General features: G+C 48.4%; 1 protein-coding gene across 3 annotated transcripts in view; it reads right to left on the reverse strand.

Annotated features, from left to right (window-relative positions):
* LOC112107419 (metastasis-associated protein MTA1) overlaps positions 1 to 17,243 on the reverse strand; it is a 160,933-nt gene that overhangs the window by 56,560 nt on the left and 87,130 nt on the right. For all 3 annotated transcript variants that reach the window (XM_026656152.1, XM_026656150.1, XM_026656151.1), the window contains exon 11: positions 15,377 to 15,435. In XM_026656152.1, coding sequence (XP_026511937.1) covers positions 15,377 to 15,435 — 59 coding nt within the window. The remainder of the gene's footprint in view (positions 1 to 15,376; positions 15,436 to 17,243) is intronic.

Below are 17,243 nucleotides of genomic sequence, written 5' to 3' on the forward strand. Positions count from 1 at the left end.
ACCCTACGTCCAGGGTACGTAATGCCACTTCCTGTGGAGTCTTGTGAGGTTTGGGATAGAATGCAGGTAAGTGTATTGGCTGGTTAAGCTGGAAAGTAGACACCACCTTGGGGAGGAATTTGGGGTGGGGTCGCATTGTAACCTTGTCTTTAGAGAAAATCGTGTCGGGAGGGTAGGCCATCAGGGTGCTTATTTCACCGACCCCTCTCACTGACGTTATGGCAACCAAGAAAACTACTTTCATAGACATGTGGAGCATGGATGAGGTAGCCAGGGGCTTTAAGGGAGGCCTCGGAGAACTAGGGTGAGATTCCAGGAGGCTGCTGGTGGGTGAATCTCAGGGTAGGGATTTTGAAGGCCCGTGAGGAAGTGTGTTATGGTGGGGTGGGCAAAAAGTGAATATCCGTTCAGTGGATCATGGAAGGTGGTGAGAGCCGCAAGGTGTACTCTAACAGAGCTGAGCGAGAGCCCGTCCTGTTTTAGTTTTAAAAGGTAGTCTAAGATATCAGGGAGGGTCAGGGTCTGGGGTGTCAAGCATCTGTGGAAGCACCATATGGAGAACCACTTTTGCAGGTAAGTCTTACAAGTAGAGTCTCTTCTACTGTGCAGGACAACGTATTGGACCTGCTCTGAACAAGCTAATTCGTGGGTTTGAAACCATGAAGGAACCACACCGTCAGTTGGAGTTTCTGGAGCTGCGGATGGAGAAGCCGACCGTTATCCTGGGAGAGCAGGTTTTCTGGTTTTGTCCACCATTGTAGGATGGCCAATACGTTTGCTGGAAGAGTTAGTGTCATGCAGAAGCTGTGTCTGCTGGGTTTGTAGTTGGAGTTGAGCCAACCCTGAAGACATTTCATGTGCAGTCTGGCATATTTGACCACAAAGGTGGTGGCTGCCATGTGGTAAAGAAGCTGTAGGCAGGTTCGTGCCCGTATTCTGGAGCGAACAGAGAGCGTGTGTATGAGAGCGTAATAGTGAGGAATCTGTTGTGTGGGAGCAAGGCTCTGGTTCGAATTGAGTCCAGGTGAGCGCCAATGAACTCGATCTGCTGTGTGGGTATCAAGGTGGATTTTTGGAAGTTTATTTGCAGACCTAGACTGTGGAAGAGGGAGATGATAAAACGCGTCGCCTTTAATGTCTTGTCGTATGAGCCGCCTTTGATAAGGCAGTCGTCTAGGTAGGGGAAAAGTATAATCCCGTGTTTGCAGAGGTTGGCCGCAACTACAGCTAGGGTCTTGGAGAATACTCTCGGTGCTGTGGAGAGTCTGAATGGAAGCACTCTGTATTGAAAATGGTTGTGTCCGATTGTGAATCGCAGGAAGTGTCTGTGTGCTGGATATGTGAAAATAGGCATCTTGTAGGTCGAGGGCTGTAAACCAGTCCCCTTGTTCTAGCGCGGGTATTATTGTGTCCAATGTGACCATCTTGAATTTCTGTACACGTACAAATTTGTTCACTCGGCGTAGGTCCAGTATAGGTCTCCATCCCCCGCTTTTCTTTTGGGTCAGAAAGTAGTGGGAGTAGAACCCTTTTCCCCGATGTTGCATTGGTACAGGTTCCACTGCACCTAGCTGTAAAAGATGAGCCACTTCTACGCGAAGTAGGTGCTTGTGAGCACCCTGAAGAGGGACAGGGAAGGGTGTGCGGGCAGGATATGAAAGGGATGGAGTAACCTGATTGAACTATTTCCAGGACCCAGCGGTCCTGTGTGACCTGTTGCCAGACATAGCGGAAAAACTGGAGGTGGTGGCCAAATAAGCGGCAGAGTCAATGGGCGGTTTCGCAGACCCCCGACAAACACTTCAAAATTGCTGTTTGTTTCTCGCTGGGTGGGAGGTAGCTGGTTGCGCATGGTTTTGTCTGCGCCTACAAGATCTGTTGTGGTGCTTCCCAACATCATATGGTCTGGACTGGGGCCGGTGATATTGTTGTGCGCAAGGCCTCTAATAAGGTTAATGATGTTGTCTCCTGGGGAGGGACGGGTATATACCCAGTGTGCGCAGGGAGTGTCTAGAGTCTTTCATAGTGTGAAGGACTTAGTCAGTTTTTTTAGAAAAAAGTTTATCTTTGTCAAAGGGACGGTCCTCCACTTTGGTCTGCAGATCTTTGGGGACACCGGATGCAGACAGCCAGGAAGACCTGTGCATCACCACCGCAGTTGCAGTAGTGTGGGCTGCTGTGTCTGCCATGTCCAGGGATGCTTGTAGTGCCGTCCTGGACACCAATTGACCTTCGACAAGGCCTGACTTAAAGTCCGTCTCCTGTCCTCCAGGATATGGGAGGTAAAATCAAAGAGCTTGTTGTAATTGTCATAGTCATAGCTTGCAAGGAGGGCGAAGTAATTTGCAATTCTAAATTGCAAAGTGGAGGAGGTATAAACCTTGCGGCCAGGAGGTCAAGCCGTTTGAGGTCCTTGTCTTGCGGAGTGGGCCGGTATTGTGGCTGTTTTGTTCTGTGTCACTACATCCACTACAAGAGAGTTTGGTTATGGGTGGGGAAAAAAAGAAATCTACACATCCTTAGTGGGAACATAATATTTACGTTCAGCCTTTTTCCTTGTTGGTGGGATGGAGGCAGGGGTCTGCCAGAGAGTGTCAGCTGGTTCTAAGAGGGCTTTGTTTATGGGTAGCACGATCTTTGAGGGCGCAGAGGGTTGGAGGATTTTGAGGAGTCTGTGTTGTGTCTCCTGGACTTCCTCCAAAAGGAATGTCCTGGCTGAGTGCCACCTGCTTGAAAAGTTCCTGGAATTGCTTAAAGTCCTCCACATTTTGTGGCGGTGGAGGCATGAGGACTTCATCTGCAGCTGATGGAGAGTCAGGAGCTGGTGAATCAGGGAAGGGTTCATAGCCCACCTCTTCAAGAGGGGGTCCAGGAGCTCTAGATGTAGATGGAGCTGGAGACAGAGGCGCAGAATGGGCTTGCGATCTGGTGGAAGGGCCGCGAGGAGGAGTGGCAGCAGGAGTTGACCAAGGGTACCACTGAGGCCAAAGCACAGGGTAAGAAAAGTGAGGCCCTGCCCACGGGGGGACAAAGTAGGGAAACTGAGGCTGGTTCTTGTGAGGTGCCATGCCTTGAGATAGATATGGCTCTGGTGGAGGAGGAGAATCAGGCGGGGAGAACTCTGCCTGCTGCTGCATGTCACTCTCCCTGTCAGTGGGGGTAGCCAGGTTGGGTGGCGAGAATGGCTGTTCAAACACTGAGCGCTGTGTGTCAAGGAGCAGAGAGTCAGGCTCAGGGGCCACAGAGATGTCATCTTGATGCAAAAATTGCTGCTGCTCCATGGGCTGTGGTCCTGCTGGGCATGGAGCATGAGCGGAAGCCCACAGCGACTTTTGTTTAGCTTTCATGGGTGCCATGGGCCGTTTATAGGCACCCTGCATGGGGTCCGTGTCTGCTGTGGGGGTGATGGACAGACTCGGTGCCGGGGTAGAATGCGCTGCCAGTACCGGGTCCATCTTCAGTGCCGACGGGACCGGTGCCAAGGAGAGCTTCCCTCTGTGGGAAGTCGGGTCCCTGCTTTTGCACCCCGTGTGAGCCATGGCTGAGGTGCTGGGGCGGTTGGAGGTGCCTGCTTTTGGCGCTGTCAGCATCAAGGGTAAAGATCTCGCCGGAGACCCTTTACCCTTTTGAAAGTCTCTGTGCGGAGACATTGGGGCTTCCTGCCTCCTCACTTGAGAGAGTGAAGCCGCGCTCCTGATCGCCCGACCTAGCAGGGACGCGTGAGGGACAGGGTTTACTTGTGCCCATCTCCATAGACGGCTGCAGAGATTTCTCTATCAGGAGCATTTTTAGCCACAAGTCCCTGTCACGACGAGCCCTGGTTTTCAGGCTGGTACAATGGATACACTTAGCAGGCACGTGTATCTTGCCGAGGCACTTCACATACCGTGAGTGTCCGTCAGACCGCAGTATAGGTTCCTTGCAGGAGTCGCATTTCTTAAAGCCCGGGGACCCCGGCATCATTGACTATGATTGCCTGGGGGAGAGTCTCAACGGGAGTCGAACGGGAGAGAAAACTTTTTTTTCCTTTTTTTTTTTTTAAACTAACGAACTATTCTAAAGGAAGGGAGAGAACTGGGATATTTCTGTCTAACTATTTCTATTTCTTTTTACTTATTTCCTTCAGTGACCAGGGAAGAGGTTCAGCACTGCCCCGAGTCTCATATTCAGCCGAGGACGGCTGAGAAGGAACTGAGGGGGGTGCGGGACGCATGCGCTCAGGCAGACCCTAACGCCACCGTGAGACAGCAGCTGAGTGCGTGCGTCCCAACCAGGCACTGCTACCGAAGATCTCCGATCAACGGTGCCGGGACGCACCGACACCTGGAGTAGAGCACCCACAGGGACAGCACTCGAAGAAGAATTAAAGTGCTAGAGGCATCATCCTGAACTTTTGAGGCTTCACGAATTTGTTGATCAGTCTCAGATCCAAAAATCAACCTCCAACCTCTGTCCTCCTCTGGCCCTAGGAAATATTTTGAGTAGAAGCCCCTAACCCTAGGGGAAGGGTTCTATCGTTCCTAGTCAGAGGAGAAAGTCTACTTCTTGCCTCAGTATAAATTTGTGAGGGGGGTCCCTGAAGACAGATGGGAAGGGGGGAGTGACACACTGGATAGTATATCCCGATGTTATGACCTTCAAGAATCATTAGTCCACGGTGATTCACTCCCAAGCCTGGTCAGAATGGACAAGACAGTCCCCAAAGGCAGGGAGGTAGGCTAGAGCACAGAAACTGTAAATCCAGAGTCATTGTCGAACCCTAGACCAACCCATCAAAACTGTTTAGATGAAGCCTGGGTGGTCATGGAGGGCAGCTGTGCAGCCCTCTTCCTCTGAAACCTGTCTCTCTCTCTGGGAGGTTCTGGGGTTCAATGGTATTCCAAGACCTGAGCAGGGCATGACCTCTGGGCAGCCTGAGACCTACTAAAACATTTCTTGCTCGTAGGTGTGTAAATGCCCAAGGAATGTACGGTAGCCCCAGAGCCCTTCAACGTGTGCAGGGAGTCATTTGTGTCTCCAAGAAAAGCTTATGACCATCAAAAGGAGGCCCTCTACTGTGTTCTGAACCTCTTTAGAAATTCCAAAAGTTGGAGCCATGATACCCTATGCATAACTACTGCAACGGAGATGGATGTGGCAGCACTATCTGCAGCAACTAGAGACTCTCGGAGAGCTGTTCTGGCCAACAGCTGACCCTCGGCAACGACAGACTGGAACTGCTCCCTGCAGATGTTATAATTAGTAAAAGTTGTATGTTGACCATACTTGGTATGGTATCTTGCGATCCAGAACTTCTGCAACCCTGCCAAGTAAGACTTTTGTCCAAAGAGATCCAGCCACCTTTGATCCTTGTCATAAGGGGTAGACTTGAAAAATGCTGCCTACCCCTTTCATTCACCACATCCACTACTAGGAAGTTAGGAGTGGATGGGAAAATAAAAAGTCAGAATCCTTAAGGGGCACATCGTACTTATCAATCCTTTTGCACCTTGATGGAATAGTGGCAGGTGCCAGATAGTTTTCGCCAGATCCAGAAGAGCCTCATTAATAGGTAGCATCACTCTGGAGGGTGTTGCAGACTGCAAAATATCTAGCAGCTTGTGTTGTGGATCTTTGGCCTCCTCCAGAGGGATCTGCAAGGTGTCTGCTTCCATTCTAAGGAGGCCCTGAGACTGCCTAAAGTCAGCTGCCATAGAATGTGGTGAAGGTTTCTGGCAAGCAGAGGCTAGGGACACCATCCCTGCCCATCCTGGCTAATAGTCATTGATGGACCTATCCTCCATGAATTTATCTAGTTCTTTTTTGAACCCTATTAGGGTCTTGTCCTTCAAAACATCGTGTGGCAAGGAGTTCCACAGGTTGACTGTGCACTGTGTAAAAAAATACTTCCTTTTGTATTTTGTACTTCCTGCTGCCTGTTAATTTCATTTGGTGATCCCTAGTTCGTGTGTTATGAGAAGGAGTAAATAACACTTCCTTATTTACTTTCTCCACACCAGTCATGATTTTATAGACCTCTATCATATCCCCCTTTAGTCGTTTCTTTTCCCAGCTGAAAATTCCCAGTCTTATTAATTGCTCCTCACATGGATAACCCGAATCATTTTTGTCACGCTTTTCTGAACCTTTTCCAATTCCAATACATCTTTTTTGGAGATGAGGCGGCCACATCTGCACGCAGTATTCAAGCTGTGGGCGTATCATGGATTTATATAGAGGCAATATGATATTGTCTGTCTTATTATCTATCCCTTTCTTAACGATTCCCAACATTCTGTTTGCTTTTTTGACTGCTGCTGCACATTGAGTGGATGTTTTCAGAGAACTATAGCTCCAATATCTCTTTCTTGAGTGCTAACAGCTAATTTAGACCCCATCATTTTACATGTATAGTTGGGATTATGTTTTCCAATGTACATTACTTTGCATTTATCAACGTTGAATTTCATCTGCCACTTTATTGCCGTCACCCAGTTTTGAGAGATCCTTTAATAGCTCCTTGCAGTCTGCTTGGGACTTAACTATCTTGAGTAGTTTTGTATCATCTGCAAATTTTGCCACCTCACTATTTACTCCTTTTTCCAGATTATTTATGAATATGTTGAATAGGACTAGGCCCATTACAGTCCCCTAGGGGACACCACTATTTACCACTCTCCAGTCTGAAAACTGACCCTTTATTCCTACCCTTTGTTTCCTATCTTTTAACCAGTTACCGATCCATGAGAGGACCTTCCCTCTTGATCCCATGACAGCTTACTTTGCTTAAGAGCCTTTGGTGAGGGACCTTGTCAAAGGCTTTCTGAAAATCTAAGTACACATAACCACTGGATCCCCCTTGTCCACATGCTTTGCCCCCTCAAAGAATTCTAGTAGGTTGGTGAGGCATGATTTCCCTTTACAAAAACCATGTTGACTCTTCCCCAACAAATTATGTTCATCTATGTGTCTGACAATTTTGTTCTTTACTATAGTTTCAACCAGTTTGCCTGGTACTGAAGTCAGGCCTGTAATTGCAGGGATCACCTCCAGAGCCCTTTTTAAAAATTTGTGTCACATTAGCTATCCCCCAGTCATTTAGTACAGAAACTGATTTAAATGATAGGTTACAGACTAGAGTTAGTAGTTCTGCAATTTCACATTTGAGTGCCTTCAGAACTCTTGGGTGAATACCAGCTAGTCCTGGTGACTTATTACTGTTGAGTTTATAAATTTGTTCCGAAACCTCCTCTAATGACACCTCAATCTGGGACAGTTCCTCAGATTTGCCACCTAAAAAGAATGGCTCAGGTTTGGGAATCTCCCTCACATCCTCAGCTGTGAAAACTGATGCAAAGAATTCATTTAGTTTCTTCGCAATGGCCTTATCGTCTTTGAGTGCTCCTTTAGCATCTTGATCGTTCAGTGGCCCCACTGGTTGTTTAGCAGGCTTCCTGCTTCTGATGTACTTAAAACATTTTTTGCTATTACTATATCAATATCCTCATGTAATACGAGGCACTCTAGTTCACCCATATTATTTAGACTTTGGCTAGCTGTTCTTCAAATTCTTGCTGGCTGGAACACCCAGGGAAAAAATTAGTGGAGGAGGCAAACCACCTCTCCAGTGCTACACTCACGAGCTGCCGGTTCTACAAAGAGCTGGACGTGATACTCGATGGTGACCCGACCTCCACTGCAAAGTCCCCTGTGGATACTTCATTGGCTTCATTGCCAGCTGAGAGTAGCAGGAGGAGCCAATCTTGGATGAAGAGGGGGAGGGGGAACCAGAGGCAGAGGAGGACTCGGAGGCCAGAGATGCATACAGTTGGGAGCTCTTTTCTACCCTGGAGGAGCCTAGCCAGTCACAGCAGTCAGATATTGGCGAACCGCAGACAGGAGAGGAGGCCCCTGGTAAGTGGATGTGATTTTGGGAATTGCTGAAGCGAGTTGTTGGGGTCAGGAAGGTTGCAGACAGCAGGCTTGTCTCCCACCTCATGCCTAGTTTGAGTGGCAGAACAGGCTGTTGATACACTCCCTCACTTCACGGGAATCTCCCTCAGAAGATCTCCAGGAAACTCTCGTGGCGATACTGGGCAATCCGCTCCCACAGGTTCCTTGGCAGAGCTGCTTTGTTTCTTGCCCCATTAATTAACTTTCCCACGCCACTGTGCCGTCACGGGCGGGGGGGGGAGGGAGGGGAACCATAGCTGCACACAGGCTAGCAGCATAGGGGCCAGGGCAGAAGCCGCAGGCTTGGAGAAGACCCTCCCCTTGATTCTCTACTCACCCTCAGCAGCGAAATATCTTCCATAATGATCATCTCCTGTGGAAAGTGTGGGGACAGGAATGATTATCAGGCTTCCCCTACAGTGCCGGCTCTCCCCAAGTGCCCAAGAGCCATGTGCCCAGTGTACAGGAGGGTCCAGGAACAGTGATTTACCCTGCCCCTGCAGCTAATCACCATTTTGGGGGTCTTGTGGCTTATGTGTGCTTGCCTGGGGTCAGCCAGTTAGTGTCAGGTGTGTGAGTACTGGCTGTGTTTTAAAGCACTGAAACAGTGTTGTTTGTGTTGCAAACAACACTGCTTCTGTAAAATGTTACATTTAAAACTTCTCAGAGATGACCTTGGGAGGCCAGCCTCCCTTATCGGCGGCAGAACGGTTGCGAAGAATTCAAAAGCAGCCAAGAAGAACTAAGGAGGACTTTATGCGTGAGGTTATAATGCACTCTGCCGCCGAGAAAAAGGAATTGAAGGAGTGGCGGGACAGCGAGAAGAGGGAACGAAAGGAGAATGCGGCACACCAGAAAGAAGCCACTGAGCGGCTCTTAACAGTTATGGAGTGCCAAGCGGACATGCTCCAGGCGATACTAGCTCTTCAAACCAAGCAGCTCCGCGTCCGCCCTCTTCTGCAGCCACTGTCGCAAAAAACTCTTTCCCATGCACTCCGCCCCCCTGCCAGACACACACATATAGCCAACACACTCTTATCAACCTCCTGGCTCCACTCTTTACCCGCATCATTCCACTCCTCCCTCCTCAGAGTCCAGCAGTTTGGACTCTCGATACCCACTGCACTCAACACCCATCCATCTGCAGTTTGGCCCTGCTGAAGTACAGCACCCACCGCATCATACTCCAAAGGATAAGGTTGGGTATGATCCCTGGACATACACAAATCTGTAGCCATCCCGGGACCCCTCCTCCTCTTGAGACCTTCCATTTCCCCCATTCCCCCATCCCTGCTGATGATTTTTTTCGTTTGACTCTCTCCTCTGATTGTTGTCTTTCAATAAAAGAATTGTGTTTGTTTGAAAGCAATCTTTAATTTTATTAAGTGAAAGCAAAAAGAGCACTGCAAAGCAACATACATACAGCTATGTTAAGGCCCCTTCTTGCATCATGTGCACCAATCACCTCCTAGCATTACAAGCACTGCAATCCCGAGGATAGCAACAAATATTACTGGCTTTCAGCTTCAAATTGCTGCCTCAAAGCATCCCTGATCCTTATGGCCCCATGCTGGGCCCCTCTAATAGCCCTGGTCTCCAGCTGTTCAAACTCAGCCTCCAGGTGCTAAGCCTCTGCGGTCCAGCCCTGAGTGAAGCTTTCACCCTTCCCTTCACAAATATTATGGAGCGCACAGCACGCGGCTATAAGCATAGGAATATCATCATTGGCCCTGTCCAGCTTCCCATACAGGCATCACCAGCGGGCTTTTAAACGGCTGAATGCACACTCCACAGTCATTCTGCACTTGCTCAGCCTGTTGTTGAACCGCTCCTTGCTGCTGTCAAGTTGCCCCGTGTATGGCTTCATGAACCACGGCATTAAGGGGTAGGCGGGGTCTCCCAGGATCACAATGGGCATTTCAACTTCCCCCAGGGTGATCTTCTGGTCCGGGAAGAAAGTCCCTGCTTGCAGCTTCTTGAACAAGCCAATGTTCCGAAAGATGCGTGAGTCATGCACCTTTCCGGACCAGCCTGCGTCAATGTCTGTGAAACGCCCACAGTGATTCACAAGCGCCTGAAGAACCATTGAAAAATACCCCTTGCGATTAGTGTACTCGATGGCTACGTGGTCTGGTGCCAGAATTAGAATATGCGTGCCATCTATCACCCCTCTGCAGTTAGGGAAGCCATCCACAATCTCACGCACGTTGCCCAGAATCATGGCCTTTCTGAGCAGGATGCGATTAATGGCCCTGCACACTTGGTAGCCAGCTTCCACAGTGCAAATTGCTATGCGCTTCTCCAACGGCAGGGCTGCTCTCATTCTCGTGTCCTTGTGCCGCAGGGCTGGTGCGCGCTCATCACACAGTCCCATGAATGTGGCTTTCCTCATGCAAAAGTTCTGCACCCACTGCTTGTCATCCCAGACGTGCATCACGATGTGATCCCAGCACTCAATGCTTGTTTCCTGAGCCCAAAAGGGGCGTTCCACAGTGGTCAGAACCTCCATGAATGCCACAAGAAATCTCATGTCGTAGCTACTACTCGTGGTGAGATCAATGTCGCACTCCTCTTGACTTTGTAGTTTAAGGAATAACTCCACTGCCACTCATGATGTGTTGGTTAGTGCAAACAGCATTCTTGTCAACAGCTCGGGATCCATTCCTGCAGCCAGAAAGAGGCAGGGCAGGGCGCGCAGTACACAAACCGTTGAAAGATGGCGTCAAATGCGGATGGAAGCACAGGGATTGCCGGGATGCGAAGCAATGCTTCACAGGGCATTGGGACAGGACCCAGGATGGCCTGCGATCCCTTCCGCCTTCCCTCAAGTCTTAGCAGCAAAAGAGAAAGAGGTGCTCTGTGGGATAGCTGCCCAGAGCGCACCACTCCGAACAGCGCCGCAAGTGTGAACACGCTATTGCGCAGGCAGCTGTCAGTGTAAACACACAATAGGAGTTTTCCTTTGGCGCTCTCTGAGCGGCGCTATAACTGCTGGCACTGTAACTTTGCCAGTGTAGACATGCCTTAAGAGGCACCTCTGCCTATTACTTTGGTAATGGGGGACATATAAGAACCACAGATAGTTAACAACACACCACAGCTTTGGCTCTATTTTCTCTTCCTACCATCTCTCAAGTGCCTTTCCCACTATCAGCACAAGAGGAAACTAGGGTTCCATCAGCTGAAGCGCCCAGAGACCAAGAGAAAAGTGTCCTGAATTAACTTAGGGTACCATGCACTCAGTGCAAACAAGCAAGCAAACAAAACCCAGGCAGATCAACTGTCTCAGAGCCCAGATCAACTGACTCGGGCTTGCGCTCCAGGGCTAAAAAGTAGCACTGCAGATGTTCCTGCTCAGGCCAAAGCCCAGGCTCTGAAACCCAGCAAGGGGGGAGGTGGGTGGAAGGGAAGGTCTCAGACCTCAGGCTCCAGCCCAAACAGGAAGATCTACACTGTTTTTAGCCCTAAACCATGAGCCCGTGTCAGTTGACCAGGGCTCTGAGACTCATTGCTGCAGGGTTTTGTTGTTGTTGTTGTTTTGCAGTGCACACATTCCCTAAGGGCTTTCTAGATCACTCTTTGCAGTGAAATTCTAGGGCAAACACTGACCAGCTTTACTTGCTTCTAGGTGGGTCTTGTGTCAGCATTGGAGCAAGTGACAATCGTTTATTCCTAAGATGACAAACATGGATCATTATTGTTAAATCTTCAAACAGAAATGGGCCCAGTAGTTTAACCAGCCAACGCCACACCAGGTCCTGTTTCTATGCATTTAGGTACTTGTAGTATGTTTATCACTACAGCATGAGTGGAGCCATTCAACTCCTCCCACACCTACCATAACCTAATGAACCACAGTGTCCAAATGTAGTAAAAATCCATCAAACAAGCACATGACCACTACCAGTGGCTAGGAAGACATAATCCATCAATGTCATGAGTTGTCTCGGTGCCATGTCTTGATCTGAAATTTGACAGGCAGGCAGTAATAGCACTTGGGGGGAGACAAGAGGGCTGTGCACAGGACTGCAGCTTTCCCTGATACATGCTGAGAAGGTCAGAAGTGGAGGACAGTGTATGTTACACTTGCTTAAAGACTTACCATGTAAATTACAGTACATTACCATTCAAGTCACCTGTGCACTCATCCCTTAGTATTGTGTCAAGGGGAGAGGGTGAAAGGCATCTGCGAAGCAGAGCTGAAGGTCCCCGCTTTGCAGACTGGACTCTTCCACCCATCGTCTGTCCCTTCACCAGAACGCTGCATGAGTGCTTGTGCTGAGGGTAACAAGCGGAGTAGGGAATGGGGTGTGAAAGCCTTCCCCAGATTAGCTGACTGGTAGACCTGGCTGTAAAATTTCATGGAAAATTTTGATTGTGGGAGAAAATTCATCACCACAAATTGGGATAAAGAGTCAAAAATCTGAAGTCTTTCGCAGGAGGAAACATTCTGAAAAGTTCCATTTCAGGAGAACTGGAAGAATTTTTTGGCTTTCTCCAGGCTGCTCAATTCTCTATGCTGCCCAGCTCCCTGGGAGTCAGACTGCCCAGGCGCCGGGGGAGCCCAGGCTGGCAGGAAACAGCTCTCACCAGTTTACCTGCCACGTTTCTGTGGGAAGACACAATTTGCATGGAACATTTCTTCCATCTAAGCAGCATTTTCCAACAGATAAGCATTCTGTCGGAAAATTTTCAGCCAGCTCTGACTACCCAATGAGCTCCACCATCTTCCACAATGCATCAAAGCACCATGGGGCAGAACAGGGCTTCTCCCCACTTGGTCAAGCAGAACTGTGATGGCAGGCTTCAAAGTGTGAAGTCCCACCAACTGCAGACTGAGGTTACAGCCCTGACCAAGAGAATCAGATTTTAAGGAATGAGGCTCATGGTATTTAAAATTCTTAGCACATCAGAAGAATAAGAACATACAAGTAAGGAACCTACAGATGTATCCTGCATGGTATGACATCAGTGTCATTGCAAATAACAGATTACTTTCACGTGTATGTTTGAGGCTGGGAAAAAGGCAAACCGTTCACACAAATAGAGAAAACTAACCAACCCATACAGAAAACTACGAACAATTTCATTTATTATGTGTCCAAAGCAACTGAGAGGGGGAATAATTTGTCTTTTCTGTTAATATCCTTTGTATCTACAATCCAAAATGGCACTTGTTTTGCTGTCTTATCATATTATGCATTTATGTCTAATTTGATATCCAGTGTCACCGTGAATAGTATCAGCTTCCATAAAGGATATTACCACTGAATAATAATGGGAGAAAAATGCTATTCAACTTAATTCTGAATATTACATTCTATTTTGGACATTGTTACCAGATTGATATTGGCATGTTGCAAGGAATTCAGAAGAGAGCAACAAAAATGATCAGGGATTTGGGGATCGACTTGCAAGCGCAATATATAAATTTTGATTTAGCTATGGCTGAAAGGACACATGAAAAAAGAGTTCTTAAGTATTTGAAGGGTAAGAGGGAGAGGACTTATTTAGGGTAGCACACATGGGAGTACGTCTAGGAGTACAGGGAAGAAATTAAGAAAGGGAAAATTTGAGTTCCTCATCCAAAAGCAGCTTCCTAAGAGTAATTTATACTATGCTGTGGAACAGACTCCAAAGGGAAGTGGCAGAAGCCCCACTGCATTAGATTTTAAGAATTAAATTAAACAAAGCACTAGGAAACACAATTTCTAGGAGTCATCTCCCAGCCAACAAAATCTAGAGGCGGAAGAGACCTATTATTATTCAGCAACTACTAGCTACCCCTTTTTGTCCATTACACTCCTGATCTAACAAAATCACCAATCCATATTTTATGTGAAAAATAAGACTATGAAAGATTTTGTATTTTTTAAAAAGGCTCAAAAATTTTAAGAGCCAAGTTATTTACAACCCTGTGTCAGTGTGCTATATTGGGGTGAAGAGAACACAAAGAGCTCCTCCACCCACAGTGCACCCATGCACAAGGCAACCTTAGCCTTGGGAGTCCAAGGTGGAAGCCCACCAGCACTGTCTAAAGCAGGGGTCTCAAACACGCGGCCCGCGTGGTGATTTTCTGTGGCCTGCGAGCCCCTCGCAGCCCCCCCCCCCCATGTTTACCAGAGCGGCCGAGCACCGGGAGCAGGGCAGGCTCCCTGCCTGCCTGCCCTGCCCTGCGCAGCTCCGGGAAGAGGCTGGAACGTGGGGAAGGGGGGGGCGGAGGGGCTGTGTGTGGCTGTTACTTTAGGCAGCGCCCCCAGCAGCTCCAATTGGCCGGGAACGGGGAGCTGCTGGAGGCGGTGCCTCAAGCAACAGAAACGCACAGCCCCTCCGCCCCCCCTTCCCCATGTTCCAGCCTCTTGCAGGGGCAGGGCAGGGCAGACAGGCAGGGAGCCTGCCCTGCCCCCGGTACACGCCGGGCCAGATCCTGCCCCCCGAACCCCTCCTGCAGCCGAACCCCCTGCCCTGAGCCCCCTGCCGCACCCCAACCCACTGCCCTGAGCCCCCTGCCGCACCCCTCTTGCACCCCAACCCACTGCCCTGATCCCCCTGCTGCACCCTGCACCCCTCCTGCACCCCCTGGGGGCAGGGAGGGGGCAGAGTTGGGGTGAGGATTTCGGGGAAGGGGTTGGAATGGGGGCAGGGAAGGGGTGGGAAGAGGCGAGGCAGGGGCGGGGCCTCATGGAAGGGGTGGAGTGGGGGCGGGGCCGAGGGCAGCGGGCGGGGGAGGTGTCAGTAATGCGGCCCTCGGGCCAATGTACTAGTCCTCATGTGGCCCTCATGGTCATTTGAGTTTGAGACCCCTGGTCTAAAGCATTCCTTGGCCAAGTGGTCTGGCAAGACAGGAGCATGGCCTTGCCTTCCATGGATGTGCAAGCAGCAGTATGATTGCACTAGGAAGAGCAATGGATGCGCACTCCTAGCCAGCTCCACCCAGAGCACAAGCGGCATTAAGCTTTCCTCTGCAGCACCTGCTCCATGCATTCCCCTGGCTCTTAGCCATCATTTTGCCCAATGTGTTTGGTAAGAAACACACAACTCAGACACTTAAAAGGCCAGACATATCATTTACATGTACATTCAATCCACTGGCCAGTAGGCTGTAAAAAATAGCTAGAGATAGTCATTTTCTGGTCAGTCTGTTACAATACAATGCCTTCCATTGGACTCAACAGATGGCAGACTTATTGGGTACAGGTTCCAGGTGATGAACATATATCCAAGTTAGACTGATTGCTAATTTATTCTTCGAAACCAGAACTCCTCCTTACTCACCTATTTAATAATCCAGTTTGTTAATTCTTCTGACATGGACATTTGATGGCTGCTCTATTTCAGTTTTACAAATAAAATCAGTGCATCATACTGCCAGGCAAAGGAGAATGCTACTATATAAAACATCCATAATGAAATGGGAAATTCATCAATAAGGAAAGATACTTACTAGTTGGGTATATACACTTGTTTTAGCTTGCTTTCTGCTTCCGCTGCTTTCAATCGTTTCTTAAACACAAAAGAGAAAGTTAAAGTGAAAAACAAAAAATAAAAGAAATGTTCACACCATTTTAACTGGGAGTCTGGCAATTCAACCCCTAGCACCTACAGGTCTGTTAATGAACAGGAATGAAATTCACTTCTTGGCATTAGCGGCTGTCATGTATTCCCTTTCTGATACAGAAATATCCATTGAAAATCAACTGTTGCCATCACGAGTCAACCAAAGAGTCTTCTGTGAATTCAACCAATCCGTTTCCAAAACCGCAGTCAGACAACTTCTCATAAAGGACACTCATTGCATCCTCTTTTAGTCCAACAGGAATGTGTGTGTTCAAAGAAAGATCTCTTAAGCGTTCTGGGCTTGTCCTTCTTGTTAGCTCATACCCAACCAGAATGTACCTGAACTGGTACAACCTCTTATTCACTCACTCTCCTGACCAGCTGCATCATTTCAGAAACTGTGAAGAGATTTTGTTCAAAAAGGAGATGCTATGCCTATCCTATGCATGTTATCTATCAAAGGAATGGAAACATGCATTGTTTCCAAAACATATACAAACTCCGTTCGAGACCTTCCCAAAATAAGTTTGTAGCATAGGGTTATCACACCATTTATCTAGTAAACAAAAGGTCTGCAGTTTGTAAATCAAGCAGAAGTACACACATTGGAGATTTTAAGATCAAGGGCTAGACCCAAGGGTTTGCAGTGATCTTGGGGATTCTTCACCTTGCCCTGCAACACATGGCTGCAGGTCACTTGCCAGGATTGTCTGGCTATATCTCACAATCATTTCCCTCACACTGTGGAGACCTCAGGCACTGGTGCACCTTGGTGCCTCCTATTCTCTGACTGTGGCACATAGAAGTCTAGTCTGCTGTGATAGCTGAAATTAGATCAAAGTGTTGGGTTCAGTGTGCGGTGCAGGGTAGTGTTAGTGGCCAGTGATACACAAGAGATCAGACAGATATACAATTTTGACTCTAATAAACTAGGGAGTGGGCAGCACAATTTTCATTGGTTGACAGACTTCTCAGAGAACAGCCACCTTGCCCCCACTTCCAGGGGGCTGAGTTTTCATTGTATAATCAAGGAGTACCTTACAAAAGGAAGGAGACAAGCAGATTCCCCTCAAAGCAGCTGCCTTATCAGCAGTACAGGGAAAGTGTGCCTATCCAGTATCTATCCCCATAATGATAGCCACACATAGCAGTAAAGAAGCAGGCAACTACTGTGCCAGTGGTGCCCACAGTGGAGAGAGAAAGAAAAGGATAGGTTCCTGTCAACATTTCCCCATCACACCAGCTTCTTTCATTGTCCCAAGTTCCTAGTGCTTAACTCTTTATGGGGGGGGGGGGGGGGGGGGGGGGGGAGGGGTGTGTGTCTGTGTGATCCATCTGTAATACCACAATGGAAGTGTTCTACTCTGAAAAGGGATGGTACAGATGGCAATACAGGGCCACAACCCAGTCATCTATCCTTACCCTCAGGCAAAGTCTCCATTGGAGGGAGTTAGCAGAATATGACTGTTGTGCTCTTCTCTCAAGTACAACTGGATTGTAAAATCGAGTAAGTGTATTAGATCTAAATATTACGTCAAATATCAGCGGGGTAGCCGTGTTAGTCTGTATCCACAAACAACGAGGAGTCCGGTGGCACCTTAAAGACTAACAGATTTATTTCGGCATAAGCTTTCGTGGGTAAAAAACCCAAAATAAATCTGTTAGTCTTTAAGGTGCCACCGGACTCCTCGTTGTATTTCTAAATATTATGGTGATGGGTATATCAGAAATACTTACACTGATCCACCTTTATC

The sequence above is a fragment of the Terrapene carolina genome, unplaced genomic scaffold, assembly GCF_002925995.2.
Source record: "Terrapene carolina triunguis isolate 2854851 unplaced genomic scaffold, T_m_triunguis-2.0 Scaffold212, whole genome shotgun sequence".
In the NCBI taxonomy this organism is placed as follows: Eukaryota; Metazoa; Chordata; order Testudines; family Emydidae; genus Terrapene; species Terrapene triunguis.